Below are 14,450 nucleotides of genomic sequence, written 5' to 3' on the forward strand. Positions count from 1 at the left end.
TTTACTATTCTACAATGTAGAAAATAGTAAAAAGAAAAGAAAACCCCTTGAATAAGTAGGTGTTCTAAAACTTTTGACCGGTAGTGTATATATATATATATATATATTTGCTACTGATCGACTAAAATACATTTTGGTCAACCAACAGCTTAACGACCAAACAATCCACCAGTGGACTAATTTGGATCAGCCCTTACAATCCATACATTGAATTATGTAATTATGAAGTTGTCTAGTATAAAAGCTCTGTTGCACTATTGTTTCACTTAACTATAGTGAAATGGAACATACATTCAGTCTGGATACCAGGCAAATCATGAACTAGCAGGTAAACAGGACACAGTGTTTACATTGACATGTCCCAAACACACCTACAACACAGAGACTAGAGTCTGGATACCCCCAAATCCATCCCCGTTTTCACACTCCTTAGTTGGTCATTTTCTCTAAATCTAAATGCAAAGATTCCAGACAAAGTTTTAAGTAGCCGAAACTGTCATTGTCACTTTCACAAGATTTGTAGTAATCTGACATTTGAATTATCATCAAAACCAACGTAATAGCGTCTTTGATTTGACGGCCTGCAGATGTGAGTTCGGCGCCACACGACTGTTGGACCCAATGAGGTGTTTCTGTGCATGAGCTTAGCTAGGTAACGTCGCCATCACGTCGCCTACAAGTGTGATCTGGGAATTCTGTTGGAGAACCACTTTCTGCCTATCTTCATACTGTACTGTCTTTGATGCTATTCTGCTGATGCAGTGAGGTCCTTAGAGGGGCTTTTCCTCTCCGTCTACCTAACTTCCTGTTTAGCTTTGAGACAGAGAGAAATGTGACAGGTAAAACCCAGGGAACGGATACATTTGTCCAACCTCTCGAGGGAGACGGAACAAAGGTTACACCAACTCTCTCTGTGGGTGACCGTTCTACGACCTCTCTTGCTAGTGTGTGTTGTTTCTATAGACACAAAAGGGAAAAGGCCACCAAATAATCAAAGTGCAGATGAAGTGTTATTGGCCAAGGATAGAAGTGACGTCATATCAACACTCTGTTCATACAACCCAGAGAGACATTGCATGATACAGGCCATAGAATCATCAGCTGCCATGGTAACATGGAACAATAGAAACATGAAGCACATAGAAACATGAAGCACATAGAAACATGAAGCACATAGAAAATGATAAAAGGATCTCCATGTATGAGTCCTGGTTGGTTCATGCAACCAAAATGAGCAAAAAGAGAAGATGGATAATGATGTTTTTTGCTTCTCATTGCTGTAGCAACAGCCTTCTCCTCCACCTCTTCCTTCTGTCCTGCTCACCTCACTCCCTTCTGCCATATCTGCCCTACCCGTTCCCCCCTCACAACTAATATCTCCTCCCTTCCTCAGTTCTACAGGTGTTTCCTGATCCTGTTCCAGTGTGAACGGCGTGCCACGGAGAACGGCCTCTCCTCCATGCCCTCCAAGACCACTGTCATCCAGCTCAACCGGCGTGTCTACAGCAACACGGTGGCGTGCACCGCCCGGATCTCCACCGGTATCCACAACCATGGCTGCAGCACCCCGGCCACTGAGCGCAACAACCCTCCCGAGGTCACTTACTGAGCAGGCACGCCGGGAAGACCAACGGGGAAGAGTGAATGATCGTTGGATGATGATGATACAGTAGCTAGCTAGCTGAGCGGTGCACTGTGCAAACCAATAGGCCATCACAACGTGAGCGCTCCAAGCCCCATGCATAAAACCCCTCGGGGGTCTCTCCTCTGCTCGTGCCCAGCCACTTCGATGTGTTTACCTGTGCATGTGTGTGTATGTGGGAGAGAAATTGTCCATGTGTGTCCAAGAGAAAGTAAGTTTATGTGAGTGTATGGGGGATGGGGCAGAGGCTGTAATATAGTGAGCATGTGTCCTGCATGCATAAGAGGAAGTGTGTGTATCTCTGTGTATGTGTGTGTGTATGAATTCTGTGTATGTGTGTGTGTGTGTGTGTGTGTCAATTCTGTGTATGTGTGTGTATGAATTCTGTGTATGTGTGTGTGTGTATGAATTATCTGTGTGTGTGTGTGTTTATAAATTATGTGTGTGTGTGTGAATTTTGTGTCTGTGTGTGTCTATGAATTCTGTGTATGTGTGTGTGTGTATGAATTATCTGTGTGTGTGTGTTTATAAATTATGTGTGTGTGTGTGAATTTTGTGTCTGTGTGTGTCTATGAATTCTGTGTATGTGTGTGAATTGTGTGTGTGTATGAATTGTATGTGAGAATTATGTGTGTATGCATTCTGTGTGTGAATTTTGTGTGTGTGTATGAATTATGTGTGTGTGTGTGTGTGTGTGTGTGTGTGTGTGTGTGTGTGTGTGTGTGTGTGTGTGTGTGTGTGTGTGTGTGTGTGTGTGTATGAATTATGTGCATGTGTGTGTGCATGAATTATATGTACTGCATGTGTGCGAGTATGAATTGTGTGTGTATGAATTATCTGTGTGTGTGTGTATGAATTATCTGTGTGTGTGTGTATGAATTATGTGTGTGTGTACCATTTGATGTCACTCTGCTCTATTGACAGTCTGCTTGTCTTGGTGTAAATACCATCGCTCAACACACTGGAAAACCACAAAACACACAGCACTGCCCAAGTGAAAAGGTATATCTGTCACATTCCCCCCCACACACACACACACTCCGACCCCACGCATCGAACACACACACACACACACACTCCGACCCCACGCCTCGAACAAACACACACACACACTCCGACCCCACGCCTCGAACAAACACACACACACACTCCGACCCCACGCCTCGAACAAACACACACAGACACACTCCACACACACACAGCCAGTGCGTATCCTACTCCCAGCCTCCGTGCTGTCCGAACTGTGAAGACTGATGAGAGAGTTTGAGGCTGCGTCTCAAATTGCACCCTATTCCCCAAAGTAGTGCACTACATAAGGCTCTCGAAATAAGTAAGGGGAATAAGATGCAGCCACTGACTAAAGTGCAATAAGCTATGGGATATATTAGGTATATTATATTGGGATATCCAGTAAAGAGATGATAAAGGCTACAAAGACTGAAAGTTTATCAAGAGAACAAAGACTACTTTCTACAGGAGATAGATCAGTTCAGCCCAGGACGATACTGGTGACTGCTACACTGGTGGCTGTGGGTGATCTGGCAGCTGCGGGAGATCTGGTGGGTGATCTGGTGACTGTGGGTGATCTGGCAGCTGCGGGAGATCTGGTGGGTGATCTGGTGACTGTGGGTGATCTGGCAGCTGCGGGAGATCTGGTGGGTGATCTGGTGACTGTGGGTGATCTGGCAGCTGCGGGAGATCTGGTGGGTGATCTGGTGACTGTGGGTGATCTGGCAGCTGCGGGAGATCTGGTGGGTGATCTGGTGACTGTGGGTGATCTGGCAGCTGCGGGAGATCTGGTGGGTGATCTGGTGACTGTGGGTGATCTGGCAGCTGCGGGAGATCTGGTGGGTGATCTGGTGACTATGGGTGATCTGGCAGCTGCGGGAGATCTGGTGGGTGATCTGGTGACTATGGGTGATCTGGTGACTGTGGGTGATCTTGAACTTCTCTATTGAGGAACTACATGGATCTCAAATACAGGGAATGGGACTTTGCCGGACCTGCCAGCATTTTGATTGGGGAGAATTGGCTTTCAATTCATGAATTCATGTGTGACGTTTGGGGTGCCCCCATCCTCCACGTCTTGTGCCACCCCCCCCCACCCCCCTTCATCCAAACCTGTACAAAGAAAGTGCTGAATTCAGTCTCTCTGTGTTTCTTGTGTGATTTGTTGTTTCACTGGTCCACTGAGCAATCCAAACTGACCTAATTACCTAAACAATATGTAATATAACACAGCAATACACCACCACATCACTGGGGACAATAAAATCTTTGAGACATCGTTCTCCCCAAATGGGACTAAACGACTACCGTATACCTAAACAACACCCCAAATCCCACTGCAACACAAAATACACCCCTGCAACAGTTATGCATGCATAATCTATTCAGAAATAACTCGTCTTAAGAGGTCGGGAGAAGGGGAGTGTGAGGAGTTACAGCAGAAGACACGTCAACTTCCTGAGTCTGCATTATCTACTCCACACACACACACACACTCTTCCTATGGTCATAATTGCTGTATCTAGGGCATAGAAAATTGCACATGATGCCAACCCCCCCATACTTATGTTGTTGGCATGGCGACTGGACCCCGAGGTGACAGGAGGAGTATAATATATAATAATAATTACATTGTTCTGATGACGACGTTCGCTAGATTTGAATAGCCCAATGAGTGGTGCTATAGGACGGGTCCTGTATGGCTGTTTTATAATAATACAATAATACAACACTCTATTACACAGCATAGAGAAGTGGACTGGCTGCATCTCAGACTCTCTAACGTTAACATTAGAACCACAGAGCCAGCTTTATAGAACACTTGTGTAAGTGTGTGAGTGTGTGTTTTTGTGTGTGTGCGTAATGTGTTTATGCACGTGCACTTGTACGTGTGTATGTGCATGTATGCATGTGTGTGCATACATAGTCTCACCTATAAACCCAGAGGAGGGTGGGTTGGGCTGGATGGTCTCCTGGGTGTTGCCCTGGATCACGTCCCAGAGATGCCACAAATATTTGGGGTGGAGGACGTAGAAGGGCTGGGTGGGGTGGAGCTTCCGGTGCTCCACGTACGGACTGAACAGGTTATAGTCTGGACTGGCATACCACTGTTTGAGAGCACGAGAGAGAGAGGGGAAAGAGAGAGAAAGGAAAGAGGTTTGAGAGGTGGGGCAGAGAAAGAGAGAGAGCGAGAGAGAGAGAGAGAGAGAAGTTATAGTCTACTCTAGACTGACATACCTAAGAAAAAAAGAGACAGACCAACACAGACAGACAGAGAGAGGCAGAGACTGACAGACAAACATACAAACAGAGACAGACAGTACTTTTCCTTCTGCAGTCATTTGCAGGTGTGTGTGTGTGTATACACAGTTGAAGTTGGAAGTTTACATACACTTAGGTTGGAGTCATTAAAACTAGTTTTTCAACCACTCCACAAATTTCTTGTTAACAAATTATAGTTTTGAGTCATTAAAACTAGTTTTTCAACCACTTCACAAATTTCTTGTTAACAAACTATAGTTTTGTCAAGTCAGTTAGGACACCTACTTTGTGCATGACGAGTCATTTTTCCAACAATTGTTTACAGACAGATTATTTCACTTATAACTCACTGTATCACAATTCCAGTGGGTCAGAAGTTTACATTCACTAAGTTGACTGTGCCTTTAAACAGCTTGGAAAATTCCAGAAAATGATGTCTTCTGATAGGCTAATTGATGTCTTCTGATAGGCTAATTGACATCATTTGAGTCAATTGGAGGTGTACCTGTGGATGTATTTCAAGGCCTACCTTCAAACTCAGTGCCTTTTTGCTTGACATCAAGGGAAAATCAAAAGAAATCAGCCAAGAACTCAGAAAAACAATTGGAGACCTCCACAAGTCTGGATCATCCTTGGGAGCAATTTCCAAATGCCTGAATGTACTACGTTCATCTGTACAAACAATAGTACGCAAGTATAAACACCATGGGACCACGCAGCCGTCATACCGCTCAGGAACGAGACGCATTCTGTCTCCTAGAGATGAACGTACTTTGGTGCGAAAAGTGCAAATCAATCCCAGAACAACAGCAAAGGACCTTGTGAAGATGCTGGAGGAAACAGGTACACAGGTATCGATATCCACAGTAAAATGAGTTCTATATCGACATAACCTGAAAGGCCGCTCAGCAAGGAAGAAGCCACTGCTCCAAAACCGCCATAAAAAAAGCCAGACAACGGTTTGCAACTGCACATGTCAAGCCCTGACCTTAGAGATCCTTGTTATTCTCTATGGTTGGTTAGATCAGGGTGTGACGCGGGTGGGAAATTCTATGTTTTCTGTTTCTTTGTTTTTGGGCCAGTGTGGTTCCCAATCAGAGGCAGCTGTCTATCGTTGTCTCTGATCGGGAATCATACTTAGGCAGCCTGTTTTCCACCTGAGGTTGTGGGATCTTGTTTTCTGTTTAGTGTCTGTGCCTGACAGAACTGTTCGCTTTTGTTTTGTTGCTGTAGTTATTTTGTTTTAGTGTCTCTTGAATAAACGAATCATGAACACTTACCACGCTGCGCCTTGGTCTACTTCTACCACCAACGAGAGCCGCCACAGCACATGGGGACAAAGATCATACTTTTTGGAGAAATGTCCTCTGGTCTGATGAAACAAAAATATAACTGTTTGGCCATAATGACCATCATTATGTTTGGAGGAAAAAGGGGGAGGCTTGCAAGCCGAAGAACACTATCCCAACCTTGAAGCACGGGGGTGGCAGCATCATGTTATGGGGGTTCTTTGCTGCAGGAGGGACTGGTGCACTTCACAAAATAAAAGGCATCATGAGGCAGGACAATTATGTGGATATATTGAAGCAACATCTCAAGACATCAGTCAGGAAGTTAAAGCTTGGTCACAAATGGGTCTTCCAAATGGACAATGACCCCAAGCATACTTCCAAAGTTGTTACAAAATGGCTTAAGGACAACAAAGTCAAGGTATTGGAGTGGCCATCACAAAGCCCTGACCTCAATCCTATAGAAAATGTGTGGGCAGAACTGAAAAAGTGTGTGCGAGCAAGGAGCCCTACAAACCTGACTCAGTTACACCAGCTCTGTCAAGACCAATGGGCCAAAATGTACCCAACATATTGTGGAAAGCTTGTGGAAGGCTACCCGAAACGTTTGACCCAAGTTAAACAAAGCCAATGCTACAAAATACTAATTGAGTATATGTAAACTTCTGACCCACTGGGAATGTGATGAAAGAAATGAAAGATTAAATGAATCATTCTCTACTATTATTCTGACATTTCACATTCTTAAAATAAAGTGGTGATCTTAACCTGTTGGGGATAGGGGCAGTATTTACACGGCCGGATAAAAAACGTACCCGATTTAATCTGGTTACTACTCCTGCCCAGTAACTAGAATATGCATATAATTATTGGCTTTGGATAGAAAACACCCTAAAGTTTCTAAAACTGTTTGAATGGTGTCTGTGAGTATAACAGAACTCATATGGCAGGCAAAAACCTGAGAAGATTCTGACCAGGAAGTGGCCTGTCTGACAAGTTGTTGTCCATCTTGGCTCTTTTTATTGAAGACTGAGGATCTTTGCTGTAACGTGACACTTCCTACGGCTCCCATAGGCTCTCAGAACCCGGGAAAAAGCTGAATGACGTAATTCAAGGCCCAGGCTGAAACACACTAGTGCGTTTGGCAAGTGCTCTCTCTCTATATATATATATATATATACACATACACACACACACACACACACATTGGACCAGTCAACAAGTGTGGACACACCTACTCATTCAAGGGGTTTTCTATTTTTAGTATTTTCTACATTGTAGAATAATAGTGAAAACATCAAAACAATGAAATAACACATATGGAATCATGTAGTAAACAAAAAAGTGTTAAACATATCAAAATATATTTGAGATTCTTCAAAGTAGCCACCCCTAGCCTTGATTACAGCTTTGCACACTCTTGGCATTCTCTCAGCCAGCTTCATGAAGTAGTCACCTGGAATGCATTTCAATTATCAGGTGTGCCTTGTTAAAAGTTAAATTTGTGGAATTTCTTTCATTCTTAATGCATTTGAGCCAATCAGTTGTTTTTTGACAAGGTAGGGGTGGTATACAGAAGATAGCCCTATTTGGTAAAAGACCAAGTCCATATTATGGCAAGAACAGCTAAAATAAGCAAAGATAAACGACAGTCCATCATTACTTTAAGACATGTTGGTCAGTCAATCCGGAACATTGCCTTGTCAAATAAAGATTTTTTTTTTTTAAGCTAACATTTCAAGAACTTTGAAAGTTTATTCAAGTGCAGTCACAAAAACCATCAAGCGCAATGATGAAACTGGCTCTCATGAGGACTGCCACAAGAAAGGAAGACCCAGAGTTACCTCTGCTGCAGAGGATAAGTTCATTTGAGTTACCAGCCTCAGAAATTGCAGCCCAAATAAATACTTCCGAGTTCAAGGAACAGACACATCTCAACATCAACTGTTCAGAGGACACTACGTGAATCAGGCCTTCATGGTCGAATTGCTGCAAAGAAACCACTACTAAAGGACACCAATAAGAAGAAGAGATGTGCTTGGGGCAAGAAACACGAGCAATGGACATTAGACCGCTGGAAATCTGTCCTTTGGTCTGATGAGTCTAAATTTGAGATGTTTGGTTCCAACCGCCGTATCTTTGTGAGACGCAGAGTAGATGAACGGATTATCTCAGCATGTGTGGTTCTCACCGTGAAACATGGAGGAGGAGGAGTGAAGATGTGGGTGTGCTTTGCTGGTAACACTGTCAGTGATTTATTTAGAATTCAAGGCACACTTAACCAGCATGGCTACCACTGCATTCTGCAGCAATACGCCATCCCTTTTGGTTTGTGCTTAGTGGGACTATCATTTGTTTTTCAACAGGACAATGACCCAAAACACACCTCCAGGCTGTGTAAGGGCTATTTGACCAAGAAGGAGAATGATGGAGTATTGGATATCAGAGCAACGTCAGCTTACCAGCACTACAACCAGGAATACGACCTTCCCTATGTGGATCCTTTGTTCAAACCACCCAAGGAATTTACCCAAAACAACGTCGCCACAAAAGAGGTAGACAGAGTGGCCTTCTGGTCAGACTTCGGAGGCGCACACACCACTCACCGCTTCCGAGTATATTACTTGCCCAGTCTCTAGATAACAAGGTAGATGAAATTAGAGCCAGGGTTGCTTTCCAGAGAGACATCTGGGATTGTCACATACAAATATAAACAGTGTAGTTATTCCCTCCGCAAGGCAATCAAACAATCGAAATGTCAGCATAAGGACAAAGTGGAGTCACAATTCAACGGCTCAGACACAAGACGTATGTGGTAGGGTCTACAGACAATCAGAGACTACAAAAAGAAAATCAGCCAAAAGAAAATTGCCCGCTTTGAGGATAGCACAGTGCCACCGGCGCGGTCTGCTACCAAGAACTGTGGGCTCTTCTTCTCCATGGCCGACGTGAGTAAGACACTTAAACATGTTAACCCTCGCAAGGCCGGTCCAGACTATATCCCTAGCCGCATCCTCAGAGCATGCGCAGACCAGCTGGCTGGTGTGCTTACGGACATATTCAATCTCTCCCTATCCCAGTCTGCTGTGCCCACTTGCTTCAAGATGTCCACCAAGGTAACTGAACTGAATGACTATCGTCCCGTAGCACTCACTTCTGTCATCATGAAGTGCTTTGAGAGACTAGTATATCATATCACCTCCACCTTCACCCTAGACTCACTGCAATTTGCATAACGCCCCAATTGGTCCACAGACGATGCAATCGCCATCACACTGCCCTATCCCATCTGGACAAGAGGAATACCTATGTAAGAACGCTGTTCATTGACTACAGCTCAGCATTTAACACCATAGTACCCTCCAAGCTCATCATTAAGCTGGAAGCCCTGGGTCTCAACCCCGCCCCGTCCTGTGCGATTGGGTCCTCAACGTCAACATTGATGAGGTGACTCCGGGATGCTGGCCTTCTTGGCAGAGTTGCAAAGAAAAAGCCATATCTCAGACTGACCAATAAAAACAAAAGATTAAGATGGGCATCCCAGAGTCGCCTCTTCACTGTTGAAGTTGAAACTGGTGTTTTGCGGGTACTATTTAATGAAGCTGCCAGTTGAGGACTTGTGAGGCATCTGTTTCTCAAACTAGACAGTCTAATGTACTTGTCCTCTTGCTCAGTTGTGCACCGGGGCCTCCCACTCCTCTTTCTATTCTGATTAGAGCCAGTTTGCGCTGTTCTGTGAAGGGAGTAGTACACAGCGTTGTATGAGAGCTTCAGTTTCTTGGCAATTTCTCGCATGGAATAGCCTTCATTTCTCAGAACAAGAATAGACTGACGAGTTTCAGAAGAAAGTTCTTTATTTCTGCCCATTTTGAGCCTGTAATCGAACCCACAACTGCTGATGCTCCAGATACTCAACTAGTCTAAAGCAGGCCAGTTTTATTGCTTCTTTAATCAGAACAGTTTTCAGCTGTGCTAACATAATTGCAAAAGGGTTTTCTAATGGCTGATTTTGAATGGAATATCTACATAGGCGTACAGAGGCCCATTATCAGCAACCATCACTCCTGTGTTCCAATGGCACGTTGTGTTAGCTAATCCAAGTTTATCATTTTAAAAGGCTATCAATTAAGCCTTTTAAAATGATTGAACAGAGCGAGCTGGATGCATATATAAACATTTTGACGCTGGCAAGCAGACATGCAATCAAGTACCACACACACACACACACACACACACACACACACACACACACACACACACTTTTACAGCTGTTATTTTCTGTCGGCTGGGACTCTAGTGAGACCAATTTGGAGCAGGGTGAAAAAACTATTGTTATGAGGACTTTAGTGGTGTGAATAAATGTTTAAACAAATTGTGGGCTGATAAGTGTTCATTAAATTAAGAAGGGCTGAGTGGTGAATGGCAGGCAGCTCTCAGAGACAGAGAGAAGGAGAGAGACAGCACAGCGATGGAGAGAGACCAGGTCAGCAAGTTAACAGCTTGACGTCTGGGCTCTACTGAGGTAAAACTATTAAACACACACTGCCTTGAAAGTAGTGTATGTAGATCTGTGTGTTGGTTTTGCAACATTTCAGGCAACACCTGCTAACCGTCTCCACTTATGTTCCCTCCTGTTTAATTAAACAGCGATTAGTCTAACAGCCATTGTAAAATGTATTCACCAGAGAGAGAGAGAGAGAGAGAGAGAGAGAGAGAGAGAGAGAGAGAGAGAGAGAGAGAGAGAGAGAGAGAGAGAGAGACACAGAGAGAGACACAGAGAGAGAGAGAGAGGACAGCATGTCTCCTGAAGTGATGACATAACATACAAGGGCTAAGGACTAAATAATTCAAATCTATTAGAAAAGAGAGGAGAGGAGGAGAGGGGAGAAATAGGGGGGGGGGGGTGATTAACCTGCTGGAGCCAGGAGTCCCATGAAATCTATTAACCAGTGATTCACAATGATCATCATAGCCTTGTCCTTTTCCCCAGGACTTATTACTGAGCATGCACCTCAGCTCAGAAAGAGGTAGGGATAAAGGGAGGGAGTACATGAAGAAAGAGGAGGATCAGAGAGAGAAGCTGATTGGTCCTGCGGCTGACGTAATAGTCATGAAATAAAGAGAGGAGGTGACAGGAGGAGGGGGAAATGAGGAGAGAGAGAGAAGGAGGGGAGAGAGAGGGAAGGAGGGGAGAGAAAAGGAGGAGGGCAGAGAGGGTGAAGGAGGGGAGAGAGAGGGAAGGAGGGGAGAGAGAAAAGGAGGGGAGAGAGAGAGATGGAGGGGAGAGAGAGAGAGAGGAGGGGAGAGAGGAGGGGAGAGAAAAGGAGGAGGGGAGAGAGGGTGAAGGAGGGGAGAGAGAGTGAAGGAGGGGAGAGAAAAGGAGGAGGGCAGAGAGGGTGAAGGAGGGGAGAGAGAGGGAAGGAGGGGAGAGAAAAGGAGGAGGGCAGAGAGGGTGAAGGAGGGGAGAGAGAGGGAAGGAGGGGAGAGAGAAAAGGAGGGGAGAGAGAGAGATGGAGGGGAGAGAGAGAGAGAGGAGGGGAGAGAGGAGGGGAGAGAAAAGGAGGAGGGGAGAGAGGGTGAAGGAGGGGAGAGAGAGTGAAGGAGGGGAGAGAAAAGGAGGAGGGCAGAGAGGGTGAAGGAGGGGAGAGAGGGAAGAGAGTGAAGGAGGGGAGAGAGAGTGAAGGAGGGGAGAGAGAGAAGGAGGGGAGAGAGAGAAGGAGGGGAGAGAGAGAAGGAGGGGAGAGAGAGAGGAGGGAGAGAGAGAGGAGGGGAGAGAGAGGGAAGGAGGGGAGAGAGAGAGGAGGGGAGAGAGAGAGAGGGAAGGAGGGGAGAGAGAGTGAAGGAGGGGAGAGAGAGTGAAGGAGGGGAGAGAGAGTGAAGGAGGGGAGAGAGAGTGAAGGAGGGGAGAGAGAGTGAAGGAGGGGAGAGAGAGAGAGAAGGAGGGGAGAGAGAGAGAGAAGGAGGGGAGAGAGAGAGAGAGAGAAGGAGGGAGAGAGAGAGAGAGAGGGAGGGGAGAGAGAGAGAGAAGGAGGGGAGAGAGAGAGAGAGAGAGAGAAGGAGGGGAGAGAGAGAGAGAAGGAGGGGAGAGAGAGAGAGAAAGGAGGGGAGAGAGGGAAGGAGGGGAGAGAGAGAAGGGGGAAACCTAAAACTAGCAGCCTTATGACTGTTAACATACAAGTAGGTGGCGATAAAGAGGAAACCGTAAAATATATAAAAGAGGAAGAAGAGAGGGAAGAAGAGGTGGCAGAGAAGAAAAATAGGGAAGCAATGTCAGAGCAAAAGAAGAACAGCAAAAGAGGAGAAGAAAGAGGGGATTGGAGAGAAGAGAAAGGAGGAGGAGTGTGGGGTATAGAAAGTTGACATGTAATAAATAGACAGTGTGTGGGTGTATGATGTAGCACTCTGTCCCTTCAGGCCGTGGGTTAGAGAGACCAACGAGGCAACCTGTCCACGTGTAGTCTTCCACAACTACAGGTCCTCATTAACATTACTATCGTAACCGTGGCCCATCCTCCACCCATTCAACAGGACTTTGGGGCTCTGCTGAGTGACGCTCTTTACATATCGCCTTCTAGATGCCGTTACTGGGCTTCTCAGACAGAGTGGGCAAGGTAAGAGAATAGTGTCTGCTTCAAACACACAGACACACACACACCTTGTGTAGGTTGACAGCATACGGAGCAGGGTCCCAGGCCACCAGAGTCACGTTCTTATACAGGGAGCTGGTGTTGAAGCGGTGATCAGGATTGGCCAGGATCTGTTAAGGGGAGGGGTCAAAGTTGACACAGGAAACTAGATGCAGCATTGCAGTGCCCATACTAGTGAAAACACACACACTCTATAGCTCTATCTCTCTATCTATGGTAGCTGTGGGTCCACAGTGGAATGTGCTCTGTGGGTGCTTTGATTGTTGGTGTGACAGTAGTAGAGTGTGTGTGGGTGTTTACTCCATGCTGAGAGTGTGGTGATGTCCCCCTTATTCATAATGCCCCTGGTATCAAGCAGGGTGATCACTTACCCCCTAATAGGCCAGCTGGTTCACACACACACACACACACACACACACACACACACACACACACACACACACACACACACACACACACACACACACACACACACGTGCCTGTGTCCATGCTTAGATTGAATCACATTGTCATTCCTATGCAAATCGGCTGATATGATTGGATGCATGTTGTTGTGTTGCTGAACCACTGCTTGGAAATGGTACTTGATTGCAGCCACATATTCATGCTGTGTTGTGAAACCTGTTATCGTTCCTCTTGGTTTGTGGCGTGAACGTTAGTGTTATTACACACACACACACACACACACACACACACACACACACACACACACACACACACACACACACACACACACGAGAACGTGGAAGAAGGGGTGTGGCAGGTGCGGTGGCACCCCCTGGTTTCCGCACACCTTAGACGGGCTAAATGGAATAGTAACTGAAATCTGGAAACTGACTATAGGTCTATAACCTCTAACCTGTAGAGTAATATAATATTACCTGTAGGTCTATAACCTCTAACCTGTAGAGTAATATAATATTACCTGTAGGTCTATAACCTCTAACCTGTAGAGTAATATAATATTACCTGTAGGTCTATAACCTCTAACCTGTAGAGTAATATAATATTACCTGTAGGTCTATAACCTCTAACCTGTAGAGTAATATAATATTACCTGTAGGTCTATAACCTCTAACCTGTAGAGTAATATAATATTACCTGTAGGTCTATAACCTCTAACCTGTAGAGTAATATAATATTACCTGTAGGTCTATAACCTCTAACCTGTAGAGTAATATAATATTACCTGTAGGTCTATAACCTCTAACCTGTAGAGTAATATAATATTACCTGTAGGTCTATAACCTCTAACCTGTAGAGTAATATAATATTACCTGTAGGTCTATAACCTCTAACCTGTAGAGTAATATAATATTACCTGTAGGTCTATAACCTCTAACCTGTAGAGTAATATAATATTACCTGTAGGTCTATAACCTCTAACCTGTAGAGTAATATAATATTACCTGTAGGTCTATAACCTCTAACCTGTAGAGTAATATAATATTACCTGTAGGTCTATAACCTCTAACCTGTAGAGTAATATAATATTACCTGTAGGTCTATAACCTCTAACCTGTAGAAATGTCAGAAATGATAACCAGAAAAATCTCAATTGGGCTTAAATGATTTTATAATATGCACCCCTGTGAAAACTCC

General features: G+C 44.9%; 2 protein-coding genes across 2 annotated transcripts in view; one reads left to right on the forward strand and one right to left on the reverse strand.

Annotated features, from left to right (window-relative positions):
* tmtops2b (teleost multiple tissue opsin 2b) overlaps positions 1 to 1,656 on the forward strand; it is a 66,586-nt gene extending 64,930 nt beyond the window's left edge. Inside the window, exon 4 of the mRNA XM_029712111.1 lies at positions 1,394 to 1,656. Coding sequence (XP_029567971.1) covers positions 1,394 to 1,609 — 216 coding nt within the window. The 3' untranslated portion in view covers positions 1,610 to 1,656. The remainder of the gene's footprint in view (positions 1 to 1,393) is intronic.
* The window catches only part of LOC115161273 (beta-galactoside alpha-2,6-sialyltransferase 2), a 71,327-nt gene that overhangs the window by 9,635 nt on the left and 47,242 nt on the right, over positions 1 to 14,450 (reverse strand). The window contains exons 5-6 of the mRNA XM_029712110.1: positions 12,857 to 12,958; positions 4,584 to 4,758 (exon numbers count right to left, since the gene is read on the reverse strand). Coding sequence (XP_029567970.1) covers positions 4,584 to 4,758; positions 12,857 to 12,958 — 277 coding nt within the window. The remainder of the gene's footprint in view (positions 1 to 4,583; positions 4,759 to 12,856; positions 12,959 to 14,450) is intronic.

Source organism: Salmo trutta, chromosome 24 (assembly GCF_901001165.1).
Source record: "Salmo trutta chromosome 24, fSalTru1.1, whole genome shotgun sequence".
NCBI lineage: Eukaryota > Metazoa > Chordata > Actinopteri > Salmoniformes > Salmonidae > Salmo > Salmo trutta.